This window comes from Indicator indicator, chromosome 14, assembly GCF_027791375.1.
Source record: "Indicator indicator isolate 239-I01 chromosome 14, UM_Iind_1.1, whole genome shotgun sequence".
NCBI classification, from domain to species: domain Eukaryota; kingdom Metazoa; phylum Chordata; class Aves; order Piciformes; family Indicatoridae; genus Indicator; species Indicator indicator.
In genome coordinates this window covers 11,162,129-11,189,386 of record NC_072023.1, presented here as the reverse complement: position 1 = coordinate 11,189,386, position 27,258 = coordinate 11,162,129, and the positions used below count along the sequence as shown (strand labels likewise).

General features: G+C 43.5%; 1 protein-coding gene across 3 annotated transcripts in view; it reads left to right on the top strand.

Moving 5' to 3' along the window:
* The window catches only part of ABTB3 (ankyrin repeat and BTB domain containing 3), a 174,736-nt gene that overhangs the window by 110,967 nt on the left and 36,511 nt on the right, over positions 1-27,258 (top strand). For all 3 annotated transcript variants that reach the window (XM_054386587.1, XM_054386586.1, XM_054386585.1), the window contains 2 exons: positions 2,960-3,164; positions 14,793-14,945. In XM_054386587.1, the coding sequence (XP_054242562.1) occupies positions 2,960-3,164; positions 14,793-14,945 (358 nt within the window). The remainder of the gene's footprint in view (positions 1-2,959; positions 3,165-14,792; positions 14,946-27,258) is intronic.

Below are 27,258 nucleotides of genomic sequence, written 5' to 3'. Positions count from 1 at the left end.
TGTTACCCTCCACTACATTTTGCAGAGTGTGTCTAAGTACTATCAGAGAGTGTGTGCATGCTCCTGTCAGCTCCCTCATCCCTTCCTGGCACTGATCCTGCTGCACAGGTATGCTAAGGCACAGTCTCTGCCCTGAAGAATTTGCACTATAACTGGATGTGGCTGGAGGAGGAAAAGAGCACCAGGGCATACAGTGGCTTGTCTGAGGTTACGTTCTGGAATAAAATAGAGAGCAGCAATTCCTGTCAGTGTTCTGCTTGTTTGGTAGCAGGATGATAATGCAGCTTTTTATGCTTACTTACTGTCCTCTGTGAAGATCAATGCTTTACAGGTATTGATTATTTATTGTCTCTTATATAGGAATGTTGTAACAATTGTTAATATAGAAATTACTCAAAATATACTAGAGATCATATAGCAAAGACAAAAGCAAGATCTAAGCCCATCAATTTTTGGTATGCTGTAATTAAATGAGATTTAAGCATAAAAAGTGTTAATTGAATTTTAATAGCATGAATTGGTTTGGTGGGTTTATAAGAAGTGGTTGAGGAAATACAGAATAAAAGTGTGAACTCCTGGTCATATTGGAAGGGATAGGAGCTTTGCCATTGATTGCAGTGAGTCTCAAGTTCCTCCAGCCTTGCATCAACAGCAATTCTGAGCTGCCCACCCAGCCTGCATCACTTTTGTGGCTGCTTTCCCTCCTTACTGTGCAGCTTCATCTGGTGCTGGATGTGTCATTGAAGTCGCATTGCCCCAGCTCTCAGAGAGGAATGGAGATGAAGTAATGCTGCTGCCTTAATCTGGGCCTAGATTGCATCTTTATTTTTATTCATCATTTGATACAGAAGTCAGAGGCATTTACTGGTGCCTGCTATCTCAATCCACTGAAACGAGACTGGTTATGTGCTTAACTTTAACCACATGCTTTAGTGCAGTAGTGGCTTGGGTCTGAAAAGCCTGAATTCAGTGCAACTCATTTGTCTCTGTGTTTGCTATTATTATTAAAGCTGGATGTTGCAGCCACCACTTCTACTCCTTCTTATTTTTTTTTTAAATCTTTTGGAGGAAAGGAGAGGAATTTACTTACACTGTCAGCAAGGTTGCTAGAAGTTAAATTCTGTGCTAGGCTTGGCAGTTCACATCTACTGGGATAAGACTAGGTTGAGTGAAGGGGGTCCAAAACTTCTCTGCTGCTTCTGGTTGCCTGCAGATAATTTTGTGCAGGACTAGGAAGTCATCTCAGAGGCACATCTGTTTCTGCTGCTGACCCGATCCTGCAGGCTTTCTGCATGCACAAGTTCTCTTGGAAATTATGAGCATGCAGGGCTGCAAGATTTCTCCTATCATGACAATTTCCTGGCAGAGGGAAAAGAAAGAGACTATTTTTAAATGAAAGCTTTGAATCGGAGGAATATTGCAGAGTGCAACAAAAAATTATGTCAAAACCCTGAAATCATGAACTCAGCACTTTTCTCATGCCAGTGGTTTTCTGCTCTTCATGGTTTTAAGAACTCTTTTTGGAGGACTGGTCTGAGCGTTGTTCAGCAGGATGTTTCTGTTCTCCCTGGTGCACATTATCGCAGCAGCATGTTCTGTGCAAGTCAGGCTGGGGAGAGATGATGTGCTGTGATGTGTTCACAGGGGTGGGACTTTGCCAAAAAACACTGTAGCTCTGCCTTGCACACAGTCAAAATGGTTCTCCTTTAAGTTTGCCTAGGAGTTCATTCTTCAGTCTAGTTTTTTGGTTTATATGTCTACCTTGGTCTACATTTCCAACTTTCCCTTCCAAGCTTCAGTACTCAGTGGTCACTTGGGTAAAGCAAATAACAGAAAGCATGTGACTTCTTCTTAACACTGGAAAATGATGTCCTCCTTTCCCCATCACTCGCTTTTGTATAGCTTAAGAATGACCCAAAGGGCTCTTGCTCAGATTTTCATTTAAAACAAACCATCTGATTTGATCTGAGATTTCTCCCCAAAGTACTCTCAGAGTGATTTGAACACGTGAAAACAGGCAGTTTATAACCACAATTGTTTCCCTGCTTTTCATGGAGTGGTCACTTATCAACAAATGTAAAATTCACTCTCTCAGGGGACATACTTTAGTTAATTAGTTACAATCACTGCTATGCTAAGAGACTCACTGCTTCTTGCACATGTATTTCCCTGTTAATACCTCTTGCTGGCTTTCCTGATTCTGGTCCGTGTATTGAGGCTGGTTTCCCATACCTACCCTGCAAAGAAGCACCCAAAACCATGTTGGTATGCTGGAGATGATGAGCTACTTTCTCTTGGGTCATTTTCCTGTACTCTGGAAACCTGAGGGGCTGGGTGAGCCTACTTCACAGGCTTTGCTCTTCAGCTAACATGAAGTTTTCCATGCCCAGCCTGGGATTACAAACTGTAATTTTGGTGACATATTTCTGATGTTATCTTTTAGCATGTTCCCCCCCCACATGCCTTTTTGCACACTCTCATGGTGCTCAGTGCATTATCTAACTGCTGCCTCCTTCCTTGATTTCCTTACTGCTCTCTAACCAGGAGCATGAAGGTTTTAGCTGGTTTGCATCATCCCCACAGGTCATTTTTTTTGGGGACCGTGGGATTTTGACAGCCTCCTAAGGCTGCCTGTAGGTAGCTGTGGCCCTGGTTAACCAGTTCTTTTTGGTGGTGCTGAGGTGGGTGAGCCTGACACTGCCTACACCCCATATTTGCAGAAGCATCTCCTGCAGGCCTTCGAGAGCTTGTCTGCAGCCTGCCTGTGTGACACCACACCGTGTAAACCACCAGGCAGAGTCCATCCTGGCGAGAAATAATGTATGGAATCCTGCCTTACTGTTTGCATATGTGTGGTTAAACGGAAGGGAAAACCAACCCAGTGTGTCTTCTGGTTTGAAAACTCAGGGGTGAGGCAGCTGAAAAGCCTGGCATTTACCCAGCTTTTTGCTTTTTCCAGGTGACCTGGTGTCTCGAGCAATGCACCACCTCCAGCCCCTCAATGCCAAGCAGCACGGCAATGGGACGCCAATGCACCAGAAGCAGGGATCTCTCTACTGGGAGCCAGAGGCTCTGTACACCCTCTGTTACTTCATGCACTGTCCACAAATGGAGTGGGAAAACCCTAATGTGGAGCCATCAAAAGTCACACTGCAGACCGAGAGGTAAGAGCCACTATGCGGTGCTTAATGCCGCGGCAAAGGCGTTTTGTGAATAAATCAGCCTGGCTGGCTAATTGCTAATTACAGCTTGTGCCTGAGAGGCCACAGAGCAGTCTGGTTTGGTTTAGGATCACCTCTTTGAAATCCCTTTCTCTCACTGAAGTACTGCGTGGCTAACCCAGTATATATCAAAAGTGACACCCAGTGGCTACGTACAGCAAATTGGTTCCAGATGTGCACTTGGGAGAGATTTCCTTTTCCTTTCGTTGTTGCTCAGCTATTCCGTGTTTTGGAAAAGAAAATGAGAACTTCTATTTCTGGCCTAGCAGGTTTGGGTTTAAATGTGTTTTTTCTATGTGCTAATAGGGCTCAACAGCTGTGATTGGGGAAGTGGAAAATGAATAGAGTAGTGTGTAAGAAAGGAGAAATCATTAAAGATGTTGAGCTCCAGCCGCGCTGAGTACCCAGGCATGGGAGTAACCATGAGGCTGCCTTGGCCAGGGCGGTGGCAGGCTCCAGGTGTGCTGCTGTTCTTCTTCTTCTGGGGATGGCTAGGGCAGGAGAAACACCTCTGAGATCCCATCTTGACTCAGGATCTGATGTAAGCTGAGAAGAGTTGGCACTGAAGCTGGTAATGGCAATTACCAAGTGCTGGCAGGCAGACAGGGTGCCCAGCACAGGGCAGCTCTGCACCCAGGCACTGCAGAAAATTAGCAGGACAGCTTGCTGGCCAAGAAGATAAAGCCATCTCCTGTCAAAAGCCCAGCAAAGCTTCTAGTAACATGAGCCTTTTCTTGCATGCTGAGGCATGCTGTGCTGTTTCCTTGCCATGCTTCTCACCAGCCTTAAAGTATGCTTCCCCATTATGGAGAAAAGGAGTGGCTGGAGCTTGGAAAGTGCTGGGTATTCATTTTTATGATGGGTATTCACAGTGAGGCAAATGCAAGCTGCTTTTCAAGCTGGGCTCCATGTTTACATGCCTATGTATACACTGTGCTCTGCGTGTGAGCCAGGCCCTGATACACACGTGTGTCCAAGACCTGTGCGTGTGGGGCTTGGTTGTTGTTTTGGTATGAGTTCTGCATCTCAAAAGCAACATTTGAGAATCTCATCATATATGTTATCTTAAAATGTATGTAATAGGATATCTTCATCGAAATGTTTCTATATTGATTCACAGACAAGCAAACAAGATGAAACTCTGGCATTAATGATGTTACTGGGAATGTTGCCATTTGCCTTTGGATGGCATTTTGTTTCTTTCCAAGTTTGGGTCACTCTGTGAGCATGTTTGTAGTTTTTTGCTCTATTGTCTCCAGCATATGAAAAAAAACCCAAAAGGGAAATTACAAGAACGAAGAATTCTCTCATTTTCCTGAATTATTTTTAATTTCGTGATTTCTCATCCAGCTTTGTCATTATGGAAGGCTTAACTCATGTCCAAGAGTGGTTAATATGCCCAAAAAATAACCAAAATTGTGAAATGCTCTCTCCTGATCTGTAGTCCCCATCTGTGGGAGTAATGCCACTGGAACCAGTGAGAATATAAAGATTTCTGCAGACTTTCATGTGGAAAGTGAAAAGGGCAGGAATATCTGAAAAATCACTTTTAGCATTTGCTTTAATAGATTTTCCTTTCTCTGAGGCTGCCTTCATACATATTCTCTTTGTTAGAGCCCTTGAAACACTGATTATTTAAAACAATTGCTCTTATTTGCTTCATTTTGAACACTCTCTCTGGCAAGATGTCTTCTTTTGGCAGGGCAGTTTAACAACTGTGGTGTGTGGTTAGGGCCAGAGCAAGTACTTGGTGTTACTGCCAAGAGCTTGTGGTCACTTCTGGAAAGAGCAGATGCTCCTCCTGTTGCCTAATCAAACATGTGTTAGTGCTGGAGTGGGAGCAATGCAGGGCTAAGTGTGAGCCTGGATATTTCTATGGACTTGTAGTCTGGAGTTTCATTGACTGGACACAACCATCCTCTGCTGCCTGGAGAAGCTGACTTCTTAGTATTCTGAGGAGCCTTTTTTTTAACATGCAAACATGCTTTGTGGTCCAATACTTATTTTGGTGGTTTCAGTTTCCATGGTGGTTTTTTGTGCATTGTGAGGAAGTGGGTTTGTGCACATGACGTTTTATATGCCAAATATTTTCAAGCTTTGTGCATTATGTGTGTGTTGTATTCTGTCTCTTCTTGTCCAGCTGTGGCACTTGCCTTTATTTTGAAAAAAGCCCAGAAGGAAGCAACGAGATCCAGACATCTTTCCCCATTCTTGGCCTCTCTGTGTCTCTGTTGGTGCAGAGAAGGCAAGACTCTGTGGATCTGACTGTAGGCAGTATTTCCATGAAGCAGAGATTGCCCTTTGTTAGCACACAACTGTGGTGCTAAGGGACATGGTCTAGCACCAGCCTTGGAAGAGTTAGGTAACGACTGGATTCAATGATCTTAAAGCCCTTTTCCAACTGGAAGGGTTCTATGTGAAACCAACGTGGCTAGTGTCTTGGCCCCCTACTCTCTGATCATGCATGCTCAGGTTGGAAAGGGTTGCAGGATGTGGCCAGAGAGCTCCCCCTGCTCTTGCAGGTTTTGGTGGCCCTGTGAGAGCTGCTTCCGTTTTTCCCAGCCATCTTCAGCTCACCTGGATTTTGGCTCTGAACTGGGTTGAGTTAGGGAGCTTCAAAGGCTCTGCATGTCTTTCTGGGGAGACTGGATATGGGAGGGAAGCTGGTATGGTAGCAGTCCTGCCTGGCTTAGCACTTTCCAGCCCAGAAAGCAGTACCTCCCTCACAGTCTTGGGGGACTCGTTAAATGGGATGTTTACCTTTGAATAAATCCGGTGCTTCGTTTCTAGGGAGTGTTTCTCTGTCCTTGCTCTTCCTGGAGGTGAAGAAATGAGAATACAGTGTGCTTTTTATAGTGTTTGTCTTTAGGAAAAGTATAAGGGAAAAATGATTATACAGAAATGCTCTTGCCTGGGGGGGGAGGGGGGCACTGCTTTCATGAGGAAGAGATGGAAACTGGCCAGGATTGCTCAGAAGAACTGGAAATTATTTCCCAATTCCTAAAAGCCAGCAATCCCAATTGTAAGATGGATGTGTGACCACACCAAATTCATATTCTTCTTTCAAGCTGGTCATTTTGGGAGAAACTCTGTGATTTTTTGGCTGCATTGCTGGCACCAACACAAGCCAGTGCTGCTGGGGTGGGTAATCAAACAGCTCTGGGTACCATGAAGACAACTATTTTGGTGTATTTGGAGGTATAGGAGAGGGGTTGGACCTGTTTGTGAAGTCTTTTCTTAATGTATCCAGCCAGGACATGATGGAGACATTCATTCTGTGCTGGGTGTTGCATGTGAAAGTAGCTCTCCTCCAGTGCCTCTACCTGTGGGCAGCCATGGATTATTTAGGTTTGTTATTTCTTGGGATTTGGAAAAAAAACATGTAGATTAGGCCACTGCTGCCAAGATTTCTTACTTGGTTGCTGCTTCTGGTATAATGAAAAGCTCTGTCCTGTGGTTCTGTTTTGTTTCTCAGCCTCTATAACACTTCCCAAATTATTGCAAGTAATTTCTTAAGCACCGGAAAGCACAGAATCTGTAGCTGCAGATTTGTGTGATGGTTTTTTTCCTGAAGTGGTTCCTTACCCACTTTTATCCACAGCTGTATTGACAAAGTCCTCGTTACTTCCTGACTCTTCATGTTCCCCATTAACAGCTCATTGAGAAGCAGCAGCTCAGCAGCTCTGCCTGTCCAGAACCACCCATTAATTCTGCTCACAAGCAGCAAAGTTCCTTCTCCAGTGCTTCCTCTGCTGCTCTGTCTTGGAGGAGCCGTACCACCTGTACTCCCCGTACCACCCAGCAGCCTTTAGCTTTTCCCCTTGAGTGTTAATTGAGTTGTTGGATGTGTGTCTGGTTTTAGTCTTCTTTTCACTTTTCCTTTGCTACTTTTCCCTGTATGTGGGAATGCTCCATGAGCTCCATGAGCTGTTACTGCTTGTTTATTTTTCTGCCTGCTTTGAATGTGCATGGGCACACATATATGAGTGTCCCCTTCACATGCACACATGCAACTTGCAGCCTGTAGTCATTTGGGATTAATGGAGAGGGTTTGGGTTATTATCTGAATTTTATTTAGTGCTTCAGATAGTTATTAGTATACCTGGCTAATTAATGTGATGCAGCCTTCTTAATGAGAGGAGTGTTCCAATACTATACAATAAACTTGGCTCTTTCAAAGCACCCTTGTAAATGGTACAGCCCTGTCTATAGTACAGATTATACCCAGAGAAGAGTTTCAGCAGGAAAATAACTATGGAGATGCGTCCCTGATTTATATTATGTGGTACAAACTCCAGGGGTAAGGCAGTCTCCATAAAGTGCTAGCAGAGTGGAGAGAGTGATGAAGAATGTTGATAAAGAGCAGGTAAAGTGCTAGCACTAGGAATGTGGAAGTCCTGCTATGAAACCTGAGTGAATCTTGCAATGTATATCTGAAGAAGGGATTACACATACTTGATGTGCCAGTGTGGCAGAGCCCTATTTAACCCTGTATATTTTTATCCACTATTTAACTGAAAACTTCACATGGTAAAATCCTGACCTCACTGAACTCAGAGTTAACACCAACGTTGATTTGGTTGGGAACCACAGGAAAGAAGGTACATACATACAGAAATTCTCTAGATTTGTGTCCTAAATATCTATTAAATTTCCCACTTTTAAAAAAATCCCCTCAGAAATAGTATTGGCAGCTGCCTGCGGAGTGTAAAATTGCACATGTAACAAGAAATAATTCAGGCATATTTGTAGCTCAGCTGCCAGACGGCATATCCTTGCTGGGCTAGGGCTTTATTCTACACCTAATTTATCAAGCTAGTCTTGCATTGTCCATGGGATGGCTATAGGATTTTTATAAATAGAGAAAATTGCATGCAGCACTGCAAGAACAGTGTGTTCTACACCGGGCTCCCAACACTGGCATCTCTTCAGGGATTTGTGCCACAGCTAGTTGTGTGAAATCTGATGTCAAAACTGCTGCCTGTGAAGTATTTCCTCATCATGGTTGCTGGCCGAGTCATCGCTTTGACTCAGTGGTGTTTCAAGTCTTGGCCATTAATGCTTACAGTGCAGGAGAGGCAATGAGGTCAGCAGTCAACATAATCAAACACCAGATGTGAGTCCAAAAACTGTGATTTGCAGCTACCCCTGTGCAGACTCTGGAGCACCACTGTTGGTACATGAAAGCATAAGGGTAAACCCTTCCCTCTACCTAGGCAGATGTCACTGAGGTTTGTCTGACAGCAAGGACAATTGATTCTTTAGCCTGAACAAAATGCACAATTGGCTTTTTCAGAGGCTCTCACCTTGGGCAATCTTAGCTGGGCTTCTGGGGTGTTGAATTATCTGCCTAGCATGGGACAGCTGTGTGGACTAGTGTGGTGCATCTGTTGGCTCCATTGGGTCTCAGGCAGGATTGGGACTGCCATCTTTCTGAAGGCATCAGAAAGTATTTGCTCCTTCTGAAGACAAATAGCTTATGATGTAAATATAAAATCTGAGTTTTGCAGCCCAGAAACCCACCTGAAAAGTATCCTAAACATTGAGGAAAAAAAATGATTTGCTGTCTTTCAGTAATGCTAAAAATGGACTAGCTTGAATATATGGTTTCATCATATAGTCTAAATGAAAACTGTCAGAACTGAGGATGCTCTTCAATTCATATACAGGGATTTTCTTTACAGAAACACTCATGGAAACATAAACAACAAACCAAGCAAGAGAAAAAATCATCATGTTAAAGTTGCTGACTCATATCTGCAAGCAGAAACAGCTCCCTACCTTTATCTAAATAGGCCTTTTCTTCTAAGTGTACAGCCTTATACGCCACAGAAGCACTGTTAATTCATACTTGGTTGCTTTTGCAGTTTTAAACAGCAGCAACCTGTGTGTAGCACTTTGACTGCTGTTGCTACAAAGGTTTGCAGTCTTGTCTCCTTGACTGAAATAAAGAAACTTGACCAGCTGAAGAAACTGATCACCTACTACAGCATCACCGTCCTCAGTACCTAAAGGATCCTGCAAACAGAAATCATCCAAAGCAATTATAATAACTGAACCATGCAGAAAGTGCTTAAGTTAAAGAAGGATCAGGTCTCTACAGCTTTGTCTACTCCACAGCTGGTGAAACTGCGGGAGTTCCAATATGAGGTATCTGTGGGAGCACTGTGGTTATCTGGGGAAATCTGTTGAGCTCCTGGACCCAGAACATGCTGCAGGCTCTGAACAAGGGGATGGTGGCTTGTCTGTAATTTGTGAGCCGTGGTGGTGGAGGATGACTGAGCAAAGATGAGGAGCATTCAGTGGTGATGAGCATGCCATCAGGAAGGGGGTTTAAGTCTGCATGCCAGAGAACATGACAGGCAATTTTCCCTCATTTAGGACTCTCATTGCCTGGCAAGAATTATAAGGGAGTCACCTTCTGGGAAGGGAGATGGGAAGAAATCACCCCATAGTGGGAACTAGAAGGAGGGAGGGAGATGGGACACTGCTTTCCTAGCAAGGAGGTCCTGACCAAAAGGTAGATTATTCTCTGGAAGGGACAGGGAGAAGCTAAGGTGAGGAAGAATCGTTTAACTTTCTGGGAAGTCAAGAAGAGGGCAGGGATGCATGATGGCCCTGCTTTTGAAGTACTGGGTAGCAGAGTGGACTGTAAAGTCATCAGGCAGCAGGGAGCCTGCACCCTGCTGCAAAGATGGTGAGTTCAGAGGAAAACTAGGGAAGGAGCTGTTGGGAGCTGGGAATTGTAAGAGTGTTGGCCCTAGTGCTTTGCAACTGCAGCATTGTAGCAGTGTCCAGAAAGCAGCTTCACCAGTGTCACAAACACATGCAGAAACAGCAAAACATCCTAATGTGTTTTACAGTGCACATTTCTGGTGCTCTTCATCCAACAATTCCTCCTGTTTATATACATGTATATTACCATAATAATAATAAGAAGAATCACAGAATCCCTGAGTGTTAGGAATTGGAAGGGACCGTGAAAGATCATTTAGCCCAACCCCCATGCCAGAGCAGGATCGCCTAGAGGAGGCCATACAGGAATGTGTCCAGGTGTTTTGAATGTCTCCATAGAAGGAGACTCCACAACCTCTCTGGGCAGCTCATTCCACTGGAGCCACCCTCACAGTGAAAAGGTTTTTCCATATGTTTATGTGGAACCTCCTGTGCTCCAGCATACACCCATTGCCCTTGTCCTATCGTTGCATGTCACTGAGAAGAGCCTGAGCTATTGCATATGCATATCTCCATGTACCAGTATGTCAAGGAGGGAAATGGTGGGCACCCCAGTTCTGCTGTATGTGTCTCTGGAGGGACACAGGATTTTAGGCAATCCCTGCTGTGGTTGGTGTGATCAGAGTTACAGGTTATGTTTAGTTTCTCCCCCATAACAGCTGCTTCTCTGGTGAACCATTTTTGTGATTTGAACTGCCCCAGAGACATCAGCCCTGCAAAAGACCAAGGTAGGTTTGATGTCCAGTTGGGCACAGAGGGGTTGTTGGCCCTGCTCTGGAAGGAATGTGGCAGGGAGAGATGTGGGTGGGTGCTGACAGGGATTTGCCATGTCTGAGGGTGATGCAGAGAAGGATGTGTGATATCCGAGATGGGAGAGGAAGGTGAGTGATGTTCCCTTGCAGGGTGGTGCTGGCTTGAGCCGTCCCAAAATAGCTTGAAGAGAGGCGTGGGGCAGCAGGAGGGAACAGGGAAGGATGTCATGTGGAGGAAGGAACTGGGGGATGTGATGGCTTGTGCGGCGCTCATAATTCCCTTTACTGTTCAAGCAGGGACCCTGGGATGAGATACTCCCAAGAGGAGCCCTCAGTCCTCTTGCTGAGGACCAGGGGGACAGTGCCCAGAAACGTCCAACCCTTTGGGATCTGCTTTTTGTTGGCCTTTCTCATCCCTCACCCATCTCCCAGCCCTTCTGCATGGGATGGGGATTGCTCTGTGCAGAGAGCTCTCCCTGCATCCTGATCGGGCATGTTTTTCCCCTTGGATGACAGCTCAAGAAAATACGAGCCTGTGCCAAAAAAGATCTTCTTTCGGGACATTACTTAAGCTTGTGCTTAACTTTGAACTGTAGTAAATTAAAGAGGAAGGGAGCACATGTTTCAAGTTAAGCACAGGTACAGAGATGGGATGGAGGAGGAGGTCAGAGCACTCACTGACCTGCAGCCCAGTGAGATGTTTCTGCTGCAGTCAAGCTACTCTTGACTTTCCACATCCTTCAGGTAGTCAAGCCCAGCATGTTCCTACTGTGGTTAGATTAATTAAAGCATGTGTTTCCAAAGCACTTAGCGTTAGGTGTCTTATCTGCTCTCTGGCTGTCCTAGAACACTAAAGTATCAAACTCTCCTGGTGGTATCTGCCTTTGCACAGCTAAGATAAGTCAGTGTATGTGCCAGTGATGTGATGTGTTCACCTAACCTGGTTTTGCATGGTGTCATTTGAAAAGTGAAATATGCCCTGCTGATGTCACTATAGCTTAGCACCTCCCTGTAACTTTGTGTTCCTCCTTCTCCTTTGTCACATAAACAGCATTTCTTTCTAAAAAAATCCCTTTCACATGGTGCACAGGCTCTCCTGAAGGGTATTTTTAACCCATTGCACCCAACCATATTTGGTTCTTTTCTCAAAATGCAAACTCCCGGACATGCTCAAATATGCAGTGGTGGGACGTTTGTTTAGCCTCAGAAAAAGAAATGTAATATATTCTGAGTGAACTCTGTGTCCTCCTGGAATGAAATTGGCCTTTAGAGGAAATCCCACCACTTCTGCCAACACACTGATTCTCTTCCCTTTCAGGATTTATTGCACCAAAATAGCTGCATTCATTTGTGTTTCTCTGTTGAAGTTTGCAAGACCAGGAAAGAAAAAAAAAATCATAAAGCCAATTTTATAATGCAGTTATCACAGTTCCTGTAAATAATCTCATTTGCTCTGCTCCTTACTGTGGTGGGGGAGATTTTGTGCTGGGTGAGTTTCTGACCTGAATGAGAGAGGAGAAGCATGAAACTCTGGAACTCCTGTTCAGGCATAGCCCTCTGCTCTTCTGTTCACCTAGCAGATGTTAGAAGAAGGCTCCAGAAGGAACCTTATCTTCAGTTCTCTGATCCACACTGTGTTCACTTATGCAAACTATAATCTTGAACTGAGTTTCCCTTTGTTTTCCTAGTACCAAGTTTTGTGGGTAACTAGATGCATTTTCACACTTCCAGTGTCATTTGCAACTCCCTTTCTGCTCTTTGCTCAGCAAGTGATGAACCAACTCCCACTGATCACTTGTCCCTGGCTACTTACTGCTAGGAGAGAGAGAGTCCCTTCTGCTCTAAGGCTTTATGTCACAGGTGGCCTGCTTCCCAGGTCACCTTTCAGGAGCAGATACACCCCTGCTTCTCCCATCTGTCTCCTGACTGCTATCACCTTCACAACAAACGCAAATCTTCCCATGGCGTCTGGGGGAGATGTTTTTACCTGCCTCCTTACGTGGCTGCACTCGATCTGGGGAAAGGAAAAAGCCTTGGAAAAGGCAGCCTGGTCTTGAGGTGACAGAGATGTGTTTGAATAGAATAATGATGAAAGTGGCCAGGCCATCAGCCAAAGATGCTGTATTTCAAAAGGAGGTTATTCATTTAAGGGCCCGTGAGATTTGGGAGCTTTGCGTCCTAGGAAAAGTTAGTGGCCTCAGGGCTTCTTTGTCCTTCAATGCTTGTGAAATACCTTGTTCCTCCTCAAGAATATTAATATCAGAGCTGTGTAAAACCAGGTCTTCAAAAGAGAAATAAATGGTGTAAAGAACTATAAAGAAGAAAAGGATATTCCAGAGTCAATATACTCTTTACTTTTTTTTTTTCCTTAGGGTAGATCCTTTAAGGGGTAAAGCTAGATATTTAAAATGCAAAGTATTTGCTTGCTAAGCACCTAATCTAGACTTCACCCCCTCCCTTTTGAGAGAATGGACAACAGAAGGGAAGGCAAGTAAGGAAAAGCAATACCAAATTAAAAGGATAAGAATTGAAGGGAGCAAAAGTGGGGGATGATGTTGTCCTAAAAGGAACACTTCCCATATTGCAGTGATACACTGAGCTAATAAACAGAGGGAATATGAGAATACACAGTTAAAAAGGAAGGAAAAGGGAACCATATAGGAAATTAGACAAAAGAAAAAGGTTCAGAAGAAGAAGGTAAGAGCAGATTAACCAGAGACATTCCCTGAAGACATTAGCCATTTACAAGTTTCATCTCTTTTCTTCTTTATTACAGCAATCTTTGTTAACATCCACAGTGTGGATGAAACAGTTTCACTGTATCTAAATAGTTTTAATCAGTCCTGACTAAATTCAGGACTTTCACAGCGTTTTCAAGTAGCTCTTGGACAGATGTATTATTTTAAAAAGTTTTTATAATTTTATAATATATTGTTACAAAGAGGGATTCTTCTGGCTTTCCTCATCTCTTCCCCATACAGACTTTGTCTCTTGTGTACAGCCACAGAGACACCCAGCTAGGTGATGTAGTGGGTATGAAAACCCACTGGGGATGGGAGGGCAGTTGCTGCAGCCTGTGTTGCTCTGGGATTTTTGTCCATCTTGACCTAACACAAAGTGACCTTCCAAGATGTTCAGCTGTTATTCTTTAACTGAGAACTAGGACTTGCAACTGTGGTTCTCATTTAAGGTTTAACATTTTTCTCTTGGTCCCTGAATAATTTTTAGTGTAGGTGGGGGCAAACTGTATGTTGTGTTCTTCACACGAGGCATGAGCACTCCTGCTAAGACATAGGATTATCCAGGTCTTGTGGAGTGAAGGACCATGTCTCCAGTAGTGTCCATGCTCAAGTGGGGGCTGTGGCTCAGAGTCCCACCGTGCACTTCGCGGGTTGTTTCTGTGTACTTTTGTTCAAGTGGTAGAACAGCTGATACTCAAAGGGAGTAATGGTTTGATGCTGCTAAAAGTGAAATGGAACAGTGGTTTCTGTTGCTGCTCACAGATAACCTCCACAATACATCCCCCCACATTCAGCATTGAGCATGGAGGCACACTTTGCATTGGCAGGAGATGCTAGAGACTCACCTCTCCATCCCTGGCATCCTGGGGTGGGGGGCACATCCCCTTTCTTTGTCCTGATTCATTCTCCCACCCATATTGCAGAGTGGCAGGGGAGTGTACCCAGCCCAGTGCATAAGCCGTAGCAGGACAAAGTTCTGTGGCAGGCTCCTGTCGTCTTTTTGGGACATGCTGTGGGAAAGATGGGGCGGGGGGAGGAGGAAAGGCTTGCCAAGTGGGTGCACTGACCTCACAGGAGCCCCATAAATGAGATGGCTCATAAATCTCACTCTTGAAGTAATCCTACTCCAGACACAAAGTGAGGCATCCTGATTTAGACCTGCTTGAAATTTGCTGAGCCAGTTTGCTCTCCCTCGCTTTCGTTTTGCTTGTGCCCTTCTCTCTCTATCTGTCCTTACACATACATACACATGCACACTCCCCCCACCCCCTCTTCTCTCTGTGTACCTGTTATTTTGGTGGTAGTGTGCTGTGGCATTCAGCATCATGTCTGTGCTTTCCCAGGCCGTTCATTGTGCTCCCTCCCCTGATGGAATGGATACGGGTTGCCGTGGCTCACGCGGGGCACCGGCGCAGTTTCTCGGTGGACAGCGATGACGTACGGCAGGCAGCGAGGCTCCTACTGCCGGGAGTTGACTGCGAACCTCGACAGTTAAAGTAAGTCCACCAAAAAAAAAAATTTAAAAAAAACCCCAGCTGCTTTTTGCAAAACGTGTCTCTCTTTCCTAGCAACAGCAGGCAGGCAGAGGGCTCTGTTACTGCCTTGAGAGGTGCATGGGTGCTCGGGCTCGTCGCTGTGCGCGCTGCAAAATCAGCTCCTGGTATTTGCTCACATCCGTGGATAAGCTGGTGGCGTGGTAATGGGTGCCTGAATATCTCACAGCTGGATCAAGCCCCTAATCTGCTCAATAGAGGTCATACAGTGCTTTTATTTTCTGTTACTGTTTAGGTTCTGTTTGCTAATGAGGGGCTGAAATCTTCTGCTAATTGTCTGCTTCACGTTGCTGTGCTATGAAATACTGAAGTGTAATTGGCAGGGCTGCAGATATTCTTCAGGGCTTTGTTTTCAGCATTAAGGCTTAAAGGGCACATTTAAACTTACAGGTAGGACTACCTCTTGCAGTAAAATTGTGGTTTTCATGCTAATGTCAATTCAAATTAGTTGTAAATGTCAGCTTAGATAATTAGACTTTTTCATGTATTGGATGCAACCTTTAGGTTTTCTAATGAAGTCTCAGAGTATTTATTGCCATGATATGTTTTAGTGTCTATTTTGCCTTATTATTATGTACAGTAGGATCTAGGGCTGTTCTGGAGTTAAGAATATGTTTGGGTTTGATTTTCATATGAAAAGGCATTCTGAATATGCTGAAGCAGAAATTACTCACTGCTATTGCTGCACAAACTTGTACATACACCCAAATTTTCAGGAGTCTGCCTCTTCATACAGCATTCTTTCCTGCAACACAGAAAGCAAAGGGGTCACCTACATGATTAGCTGTGACAGCCTGCACTGGAGCTGCTGCCTTCCGTTGACTCTGGTCTTGACACGCTCTTTCACCAGAGAGTATGATACTTTACTTTGAGATCTAAGCTTTTTCTAGTCACAGCTCTTCAACATTTAATTGAAAAAAAAAAAAAAAAAAAAAAAGGTTGAAATTCAAAAGGGAAACCTTGAGCATTTCAGATTTCAAATCTTGGCTGTAATTGCTTCTCCTTCGGTGTGACCATCTTGGCCCTCATTTCCAGAAGAGCAGCGTTCTGCGTCGCTACTGAAATGTCAGAACTTACAGGTACTGTGCACCTCCTGAAAACCTAGCACTTGGCTTTGAAAAGGCACAATTAATTTAGTACCTCTTACAGTATTTAGGTAGGATTGCAAATAAGGCAAAAATGTTTCTACTCTACATCCTCTGTCTTAAAAATGAGGAAAGATAGACGCAGTTTGATATCTGATAATTAAAAACCCCACAACTCTGAAAGATGTGTTTTGTCTCTGTGTGTGTCCATATGTATGTAAATGCCATCAATACTTAGACAATTTTCCAGGATGTTCAAAAGAGTTTGAAGTTGAGGAGAGTTGTATTATGCTGTAGAAGAACACATTCATTTTGAAGAACAAATCAGTACTTAGTTTAAAGTTGCTATGAAGAATTAATTTCATGAGGAGTAGAAATGATTGCTGTTGTCTTGCTGGTCTTGCAAGTGGGAATGATCTTGAAGAGCATAGCCTGGGATTAATCAGGTGGTAATGAAGAGAATAATAATTCCTGAGACAAATTCTAGATTTTAGAGAGACCAGACTTTGCAATGTGCCCTTAATTTGACTGCAAGGACTTGGTACATCCACTGATGTCCCAGGATGACACTTGGACTCTTCAGTGCTGGCAGAGGTCTGCAAATGAGTGTCCAGATACTATGGATTTTATTTTAAGGTCTGTACCTACTGCAGGCATAGTGCAGCAGGTTCTTTCAGTAGCTGCAAATCAAACCCTGGCTGCCTGTAATCCTGAGATCAAAGGAAGGAATGACCTTATCTGAAGAATAATGTGAGAGATCAGGATATTAATTTGAAACATCACAGCTTGTAATTTTTTATTTGTATTCAGTGCAGACCCTCAGCACTTCTCATTTCCACTAAGCCAAGTGCCAGCCTTTCATGCCTTCCCATTAGGGGAGGGAGTGTTTCCAGCTATCAACTCCTGAGCAAGCATCAATTCCATAAATGCAAACACTGGAAAAGGGGGAAAATTGCAACAACTTTGCAGAAGATGGCTTTTCAAATAAGCCATGTGACGAATGACTGATGGAGAATTTTAAGTGCAGTAAGCTTGATATATTTTGTGACTTCTACAGAAAAGGCTTAATAAGTAGAACCTTGAAACTGGTTACATTTCTAGGCTTATATTAGCAGTCTTCCTTAGCCCCTGAAATACAGAGACCTGAACCCAAATGTTCCCATGGTCCTGTGTGATATTGCATCATTCCACAAGAGTTCTTTGGCAACCTGTCACTGCAAACACATAAAATGAGCTTCCACACTGGAAAAACACACATGCAGGAAGAGGGAGAGATTGGCAGGATCTCTAAGTTCAAGATCAGTTAGGATAAAATCCAAATGGTCTATTTCTTATCTGAACTACAGCATGGAGGTCTCCCAGCAGATTCATTGACACTTCCCAGCACCATGACATACACCAGCAGTGAGGTTCCCTATGTCTGGCTTTTTAATTCTTGCCTTTCATTCCAATACTTCTTCTCTTTCTTCCCTCTACTGAGCCTTCTTTGAAAATCTTATCACCTTAATTTCTTGCAATATTTTCATCTTCTGAAAGTGGAGCTGTTCTTGCTCTGACTAGGGGAGTGAGGGAAACTGCTTGTCTCTTTCCTGACCTCTTTTCATTTCATAGCAGCAGACATGCCAGAAGGTTTCTTCCCTTTCCCCAGCCTTGGGGAGATAAGCAAGGATGTAAATGTTCTCCTTCCTCCATGAATGGAAGCTTTAGATAGACCAGTTGCCTTCACCTTTTGCAAGGAGGTAGGTTTCACAGATGGGCTGGCTGCTGGATGCACAACAGCTATCTGAAATGGAAGCCAAAGTTGTGTCTAGAATAGGCTTTGTCACAGTGAGAGGCCAGATTTAAATAAAACCTTGCATCTACCTGGGCCCTCTTGGTCCACCTGAGGCAGGTAGATATAATCAGGAGAGAACTGTGTGCAAATTTGCACTCTGATGGCATAAATTTGGTGAAGTTGGGCCCTCTGCTCCCTGCTGTAGACCTTTTACTAGCAAAAGCATCAGGGATTAAGGTAATTTGCTGCCAAAAAAGAGCACAGTGTTAGAAACTGACCTGCCTTTCTGCTGCCATAAGATAGTGCCATTTCTCACTCTGCTTGGTCTGTCTGGCTACCAACAGATGCCTGGTTGTGGCTACTCCTCATTATCACATCTGTAAGGGACACCTTTCCACTTGCTCCACTTAAACACAAAGAGTTCTCTGCATGTGTTTCCTTCCTCTTTTCTGTAGGGCATTTGTTTAAAACAAAGAAACCCAATGTGTTAGACATGTGGTGGGGAGGACTGCTCATGAATGACTACATCTGGGGACTGGAGGCTGACAGCAGAGAAACAGAGCAAGGGAGGAGCATCCTGTATTGCTCAGCACAAAGGCTAATGTGCTTTTTGTCAGGGTCAGTGGCTTCATCTCTGGTTGCAATATATTTTGGCAGTCCTGGAGGATGTAAAGCTGCTGGAACAAACTGACCTGAGAGAAGTAGTAATGTCATGCAGGGGACTGTTACTTGGTCACTTCTGCACCTGCCTGGATAAAGGGCTGTTTCCTGGCCACTCATAGGTTAACTGAAGGGTGTAGTCTAGTGTGTGTGCATATGTATGTTCTGATACCCAGACACTGCAAAAATGGAAGAAAAATCCAGTCTCAGAGATTTGAGTACAGTTCCTCTCTACAAAGGGCAGTTCCAATTCCCATCTGTTATTTTGAAGTGTTTTCTTCTATCCTCAGCATCACCTTAGACCTCTTTGATTCCAAGTCATCCCTTATCTGCTTTCTCTTGGAAAGCTGCTTTTCCTGAATGTTTTTGGGCCTGGCAAAAATCCTCCTTACCCCTGAGAAGGGCTTCGTGCTCTGCTGAAGGGAATCAGGTGGGCAACATTTCACTCCTAGTGATGCAGAAGGAGGCATTTCAGGAAGTCTTACATTGCACTGTCTGAAGGTGGGGTTCTGGCTCCTGAACCCTGAGCATCTGGACATGTGATCCCCAACTTGGCTGGGAAAGAAATACCCTGCAGAGTTACTGTCCTAGTCAAGGGATTTTCCTGATGTCTGAGTGTGTTTTTGTGGCAGCAAGAATCTCCATAATTGTTACCCATGAGCCTGGACAACCTCACATGGCTCTGCAGTCATGTGTATCTGGAAGCCATCTCACACTCCTTAGTCCCCTGTCCCTTTGCCCAGAGGGCTGTGAAGTTCCTGGCTGAGATTTGGAGAAGCAGAGTTTAGTTGTCTTGAGGAATGAGCTCTTCTTATTCATAGATGAAAAGCTTTGTGCCTTGTATGGTAGAGAAGCAAGATTGTTCCCTGTGGCATTCATTACCACCCACACTGGAGGCAGGTGCCACATATAGCAGGAGCCCAGGACAATTCTGTGAAGAGGTCTGAAGTCCTTTTTGGCAGCTGTACCCAAAGGCAGCAATGGGAAATGGCATTTTTGTTGTTGGATTCCTCATGGATGGAGTCGCACGGGGGTCTGTTTTGTTCTTGCCCCATCCCATACTGACATACAACCCATGGAGACCCCTCAGGCCCTGGTACCACCAGGGAGTCCATGAGAAGCATCACAAGGAAGCAAACATTCCTTGTTTGCAGGCCCTGATTGTTGGAGGGACGCTGGAGGGCAGGGATAGGCAGTGGGGTTTGCATGCCAAGCGTTCTGGTGCAATTGGAGGTGGTAGTGTCACTGCTGGTCAAGGCAGAGCTGACAAGAGCAGGGGCCATCATGACAGAACTTGTGCCTGTGCAGAGATGGAGAGCCATAACTTGATTCCCTCTGATTGTTTGATACCCACTTTCAGCAGCATTTTAGAATGGTGCAGTCATCCTTGAGGGTGCTGGGCTCACATACAGTGAACACAACAAATATCCCTTTTCTTCTCTGCATAGCTGTGAGTCTGGGTCCTATCTCTGCTTCTGACCACAGACACGCACAGGTTTTCTCGTCTCTTCCTGGGAGAAATTGGTATCTGTAAGTGCTAGCCTTGAGGAGGCACTTGAGAGAGGTATGCACAAGTGCCAACAAAGGTCATCACCCAAGAACTTAACTGAACACTTTACCTCTGTTTTTGGAAAGAAAATCTAGGAGGGGGGAAAAAAAATAGCAATAAGGTTATGGGCATGGAAAAACAATAATAAAAAGGAGAGCAAATTATGCAGCTTAATGCACTCAAATTGAGGTGACCAGATAACCTCTATCCCAGCAATGAGAAAAAACTGCCTCACAAAATCAGAGGGCCAGAGGGACATGTTTTTAACAAAGCCTGGAGTGATGCCATAACTCTAAGGATTAATAATAGTAATACCCAGCATTTGAAAAGGATGAAAAATGATCCAAGGAAAATTCCAGGCTGTTAGTGCAAGGCCTTTGAATGTTTTTTCAGGCAAAGACTGATTAAAGACACGTTGTTGAGGGAAAAATGGGATAAAATGTGACACAGATTTTTCTAAAGATAGGTCTTGCCAGACTAATCTAATAACTTTTTGATAAGATAACTGATTTTCTGCCCCAAGGAAATTCAGTAGATTTCATCTCTTTGAGACTTCAGTGAATGATTTGATGCAGTCCATGCAGCTATTAGTTAAGAGAGAAGATGGGATTTAGTAAAGTAATTGGAAAGTGAGCAGGGGCTGCCTTCAAGGAGGGTGACAAGGGCTGGGTTGGGTGCAATGGAGTTAGAAGCAGAGATCTTCAGCATTCACTCTTAAGAAGAGGTCTTTTTTAATATTCAGAAAGGATTTTGGCTCAAATCATAGCAACCGTGCTCATGAAGTTAAAATTTGCTGATGCCACAATGCTGAGAGGCATTGTCCTGACAGAGGAAGTTTGGGAAATCATCCAGGAAAAAGTGGATGACCTTGAGGCCTGGGACAGAAGAGATGGAATGAAATGCAGTTTTCCAGAAATGGAAGGCAAACACAGGGAGATTAATTAGAAAAATACATACAGCAGTGTGTATGTTACCATGCACGTTATATATGCAACATAAAATAAACTATAGTGGGAGCTGCATATTGGGAAGGTGGTGGAAAAGATGTAGTGCAATGGCATTTCATCCCAGAAGGACTGTAAACCACAAAAGTGGATTTTTCCTCACTCATGAGAAAAACAAATGCATTTTCAGGAGGCATTGGGAGAGGTGTTTCCAGTAGAAGTGGGAAACTATTGGTGCTTCTGTATGTGAAAGTGGTAGGAAGTGAACCCTGTGTCTGTGTCAAGAAAATACTTACATGGGATCAGGCAGAGAAAAACAGGCTAAAATGGTATGAGTTTTGCCAGAATGTTCTCATAGAAGAAGACTAGAAGAAAGTGGCTCATTCAGCTGAGCAACATGTGACTCTTCTCCAGACATCAGGAGTAAACACTGCAGGAGGAAAAATGCACAATTTAAAGGGCAGCATGGACACAGGAATAAGTGAATGTTAAGAAGTCATAAGTAAGTCCAAATTGAAAATATAGATGATTCCAAATCTTGCTTCAGCATAGGACTGGATTTATTCATCCGGTCTAGACCCATGTGCCCCTGTAGCCCTTCCACCACCTCAGCCTCACCCAGAGCTCCAAGTTGCATTTACATCTCTGGTCCAGAAAGGTCTGTGGGCAAACATGGTTTCTGGGTGCTTTTGAAAACCTGTCTGTAATTGAAAATCAGTCCTGATTTCCAAGTAGCCTTGGCTAGAATACCTAAGTGTGCTTTTCTGTCTGAGACCATCCCTCTTAATGAAGGTGCTCTAGAAAAATAGGATTATCAGCCTCAAGAGTGAAGCTTATTTAACATGAGAGCATCCTGCACTCATTCTGGAGTGTTCTTAAGACTGTGGAAAGGGAAAAACCTAGCAATGTGTAAAAGGAAGATGTGTTATTTTGTTCCTTGAAAGCACTCTGTGCCATTTGCTGTGCCCTCTTAATACTATGCCACACATGCAATTCTAACTTGAAAGTGAAAGAGGAAGAGTTGCATTCAATGTTTTATTTATGGAAATTCTGTGCTTGTATGAGAGCATGAAAATATAAATAGATTTTAATAAACAGAGACTTGAAGGCAGAAAAAGATTTGCACTGCTCTTTGCTCTCTTAAAATGCACTGTGCGTAAGGGGCTGAGTTTATGGAGAGTGAGAGAGAGTAGAAAATGGCTAAGAAATTCTACTCTTTAATTAGATTGCTTTTAAGTAGGAACAGTTGGTCTTTGCCTAGCTCCTTGAACGTCCTTGTTCTTCCCACAAATTTTCACTAATCCTTTAACACCAGCCATGGCTATTTCTGTAATTAGACACAGAAATGCCAAAAGAGGGAGTGTTAGCAAACAAGCTACTTGGCAAAATCCAAGAGTCCCTTGGGGCAGATGATGCCAGTGGATGAAGGAGACTTTATTACTTAAAAGGTAGAGCATGGGTTTCTTGAGGTGAACTTCAACCTCTCCTGCCAACCCACTGCTTGAAGACAACAGTAATAAAAAAAAAAAAAAATAGTGAAGGGGAGTCGTTTGAGAAACATGTCCTCAGGTTCTTCTTCACTTTTTGGGATTAACACACTCTTAATTTTACAGGGTTTAGAATCCAGCCTTCTTGTTTTTTTTCCCATTGCAAGCAAATTCATTACTATTTCATATGCTTTGTACCCATTCCTGAATATAACCAGAATACATGCAACTTATTTGTTATCAACTTGTGCTATCTATTTACACAAGAGATTCATCTGTACCCAAGTTTTCCTGTGGTATGTTGGCTTTGTTCAAAGTAGGAAGTAAGATTCCATTTTGAACATGGTTCCTGGCCTGTCTAGAACCATAGAATAATAAAATGGTTTCAGTTGGAAAAAACTTCTTAAGATTATAGAGTCCAACCATTGACCTAACACCACCATTAAAACATGCCCTGAAATGTCTATGTCTACATGTTATTTGAACACCTCCAGGGATATTGACTGCACTCCATTCACTACCACTCTTTGGGCCTGGCCATCCAGCCGGTTTTTCATCCAATGAAGTGTCCATCCATTCAAGCCATGTGCAGCCAATTTCTTCAGGAAGATGCTATGGGAGACAGTGTCAAATGCTTTACTGAAGTTCAGTACATGGGACTGTAGTAATAAGAGAGTTTTGAAATACAGATTTGAGTCATGGTTTGATAGTCACATCACTTTTGATGTATTTTCCGGTATCTCTAACCATTTATTCTCAGGCCTTTGACAAGAATAAGGAGTTGGCTAATAAATATCTGGACTTACTTTCTTGTCTCAGTGTGGCTCCTACTTAAAGTAAATGGAGATATTTTATGTCTGCATTAAAAAATAGCACTGTGTATCACTTTGATCAACATCTTTGTGCTTATGTTTCCCTCCCTCCAAAAGTGAAAATGCAAATAATTGTCCCAGTATAGTATTTGTATTGCAGTCCTATTAATGTCAGCAATGTAGTCTCTTTCAAAGCACCACACTGGAAAAAAGAGTGTTCAGAAATTGAAATTAAATTGTCTGATACCTCTGCTATTGCCATTTGTGTCTGTAGTCTCACTGAAGAGCCCCAGGCAAGGAACAGGACCCTTTTGTGCTGTGGGCTGTGCATATCCAGATCAAAACTGTGATCTCTGACCCCAAGCAACTCAGCATTGCAAATGCATGTATATTGCTGCCTAAAATATGACTCCTTCCAGACTTCCAACCAGCTGAACTATAATTTCTGACACAAGACCTCATTTATATTTAGGACAGAGACATACTGAATAAGCTCTACAGAGCTAAAAAGATGGACTTAATTAATAGATTATCATTCTTTTAATTGAAAGGACTGGCAATCAAGTCCCAAGTAGACAAACAAGGTTTTGGTGCTTGGCTATCAGGACAACGATCTGGTCACATCAGCTGAGGGAAATTGCATTTGTCCTCCTACTCATCACGGGCTGCACTCCATTTCTTTTAAATCAACTATTAGCATGCTATGCCAGCACATATAGCCTGGAACATGATTAAGTTGTTCCTACTTATTTTTTAGTACCATTTACAGAGCATTTGTCCATTACTGAGTGTAGCAATAATCCCCTCCCATAGAACAAATAATTTTAAAGCTATGTAATAAGGGGAGCTGCTGTGTCTACCAGTTACGATGGAAACACTTTGCCTTTGAATCATCTGTTTTCCCCAATGTATTCAGTCCATGAGTAACTTACTAAAGATCCACACAGACCTTATCTTAGCCAGTCTGAGTGAAAATGAAAAACAAACCCCCAAAACCCTTGCATATAAACAGTTGCTGTAGAAGTGCTGCATTATGTTTTTGTAATGTGAATTTGGGAAAAGATAATAATATTTAGCTGTACTGCTAGGACACATTATAAATGAAGAAGATTATCTTTGACTCCTCTTAGAGTTTGAGTATTTTGGAGTACAATAGAGTGTCATGGTGACCATGCAGCTTTTGACAGTGACCATTTGCAATAATTCATGTTACCATGGCATTCTCCATATAAAGGTACAGTAAAGTTAATTATGTGCTGTGGCAACACTGTAATGATCTTGAAGATAACTGCTGTAGAAGCAGTATCTGTGAGGAATTGAAAGAGGACTTGTAGTAAATTGTATGATATTATAAGTTAAAAAGTATGGTCACAGCTTTGCTACCTGTTTCTAATTTTCCTTTTACTTATAAAAGTAATTGTTCGCATGATTCAAGGTAGGGAGGTACCAGCTAGGGAGTTTACAAGCTATGTGACTCTGGTTTTGCTGTGGAGCAACAAGGAATATGATCACTGTGTGTTACTAATTCAAGCAGTGGAAGCATGTGTGTGTGCAGTGGTGCTGGTGCCAAGGAGCCTGTCCAGTCTCACAGGTTGCTAACTAGGAAAATCCAGAGTGGCCTCAGTCTTTTGAGAGAGGATATTGCCCTCAATGGTTGCTGGTCAGTCCTACCTTTGTCACTGTATTGCCTCTGTAAGACCTCAACATTCACCTGACCCAGCCAGCATCCAGAGTGGTGATAACCTGACACTGTCCCTAGGAAGAAGGGCAGCAGAGGATTTACCCTTCCTGTCAGTCTGCATGGCTGCTTTGATAAAAAGAACCTTTTCCATGGGGTGAAGTATTGGGGAAAGAATGACCTTCGTGAGTGCTGGCAGCTGGCAACAACCAAGGTGGCCTTGGAGAGGATGTGCCACTGTATGGCTGATGTCAGCCTCCTGTGCACTTGGAAAGATCACAAAGGCTTTTTGACAAAAGGACCTTTGACTGACTACTGCTGGGGAGGTTTCCAGCTCTGTTTGCACACTTGCTTCCCTTGCTTTGCAGGCACAGTTTCACAACTCTAAAAGTGCCTCTGTTTAGCTCACTGAACCATTCCTCATCAACCTTATTTGTCAAGCTTCCTCCTGTCCTTTTCCATCTCTTCATAGCTTGTCAGTGTATTTGTTGCGGTAAGAAATCTAGAGAGAATTAAACCTGAGTGCCTCTTCCCTTCCTCCCTTTTTTTATCTCTCATCCTTTAACATTTGTGATTCTGGATGGAGCAACATCCCCTTTCGCAGCATATATACAATGTGCAGAGACCTCCTGCTCCTGCTGAAATCAGCATTATTCAGTTAATGCTAGGAAAGAGGACTTGGGAGCAAATGCAGTGTTGTAGTGACCTAGGGTTGATGGATTTGGATTTTTTTATTATTTTTCATTTTGAAATGTGACTGCTTGTGCTGTCTGCTGTACCATCTTCCCAGTTGGCTTCCGCCAGCATTAAAAGCGATGCTGTGTTCTCCTATTCTGTACTTGTAGTTCCTGATCATTTTTGATCTGTCTCTTCACTGCTTTTTATCTGTACATGTTAAATCTCCTGTTCCTTAACTCATTCATCTCTCTGGCTGTTGGAGACGTTGCTATGCTTTCTCTTCTGAAGCATCCTCCCTTCCTTTCCCTCACAGCATACTCTCGTTTTATTAAACTCCCCAGTTTGATCACTATCCCTTTTATTAGTCAACATACAACGATAGTGGCACCAGCAATAACCTGTGTCATATAGTTTCCTTTGTTCTATCTCATAATTCGGGGCTGTGATTCATAGTGGATCCTTTATGGGGTATAAAAAGGTGGTAGGTCCATGGCAGTGTACTAAGTAGTGGTTTCTTGCTTTGTCCTACTTGGTCTCAATCGCATTTCATCAGTGCTGGTGTCCTAGCAGCCATGCAACCCAGGCACTCCTCTACATTCATGTTGTTGTGCCCCTTGCTGTTGCTCCCTACAGGAGCCCTTGGACCAAGACCCTTATCCCCCGATCTAGTTGAGGAGTACTAATTTGCTGCTACCCAATATCAGTAGTAATTAATGAGTCCTCTTCCTTGACTCTGGTAAGCAGGTGAAATGAAGTGCTTTTAGGGGAACCAGAGCCAACTCACAGAAGAGTTACTTATGGATAAGTAAGTAATTTTTAAACCCATGCCAGAGAAGAGAGCTGGGCAGCCCATACACTGTAGGTTCTCTAGGTCCTTGTTTCTCCCCCCTCCCTTGTGTAGGTGTGCAGCCCAGGTTATAATCTGTCTTTTTAAAAAGAGGAGATCATGGGCTATCATTTCGCATGCGCTGAGCTGGGCTAACGTCAGTGAAGCTCTGCTTGTTCCTGCCAGCACTGAGTCTGACCCGTTTTATTTTGAGCTTATGTTATATATCTCAGTGCAAATGATGAAGCAGTGACTTAACACAGGCACTGATTCATAGTGGCAGACACCTCTGCAGTCCTCAGAGGATGTCTAGATTTTTTCATAACTGCATTTTGCTGAGGAACCTCCTTATTTTCAGTGAGAGTCATTTGGAAATGGCCAGCTGTAGCTGGTTGATCCAAACTCTCTGTACATGCACCAAAACCCCTACCGTTAACTTTTGAGCATGCTTTGTCATTGCCATACGCTAAAGGAGGACACAGATGATCTCTGGCATCTCCTGCTATGGGGGTAAGAAGTACCAAATGTTGCTGTAGCTTGTGTCAGAAGTGTTCCATGTGGTGTGAACATGTTAAGCTGCAGTTGTTCCTGTGGATCTTGGTGTCATAGAGCTCAGCCCTGCATATGTCTGCTGGTTCTACATTTTCCTTAAATTCGCTCAGAAACTACTGTGGAAAACTCAGCCTTGCTGTGCTTTGATTTCTTCATCTCTGCTGTCGGTATTTTACTGGTGCAGAATATGTTACTGCTGTTACAATGTATT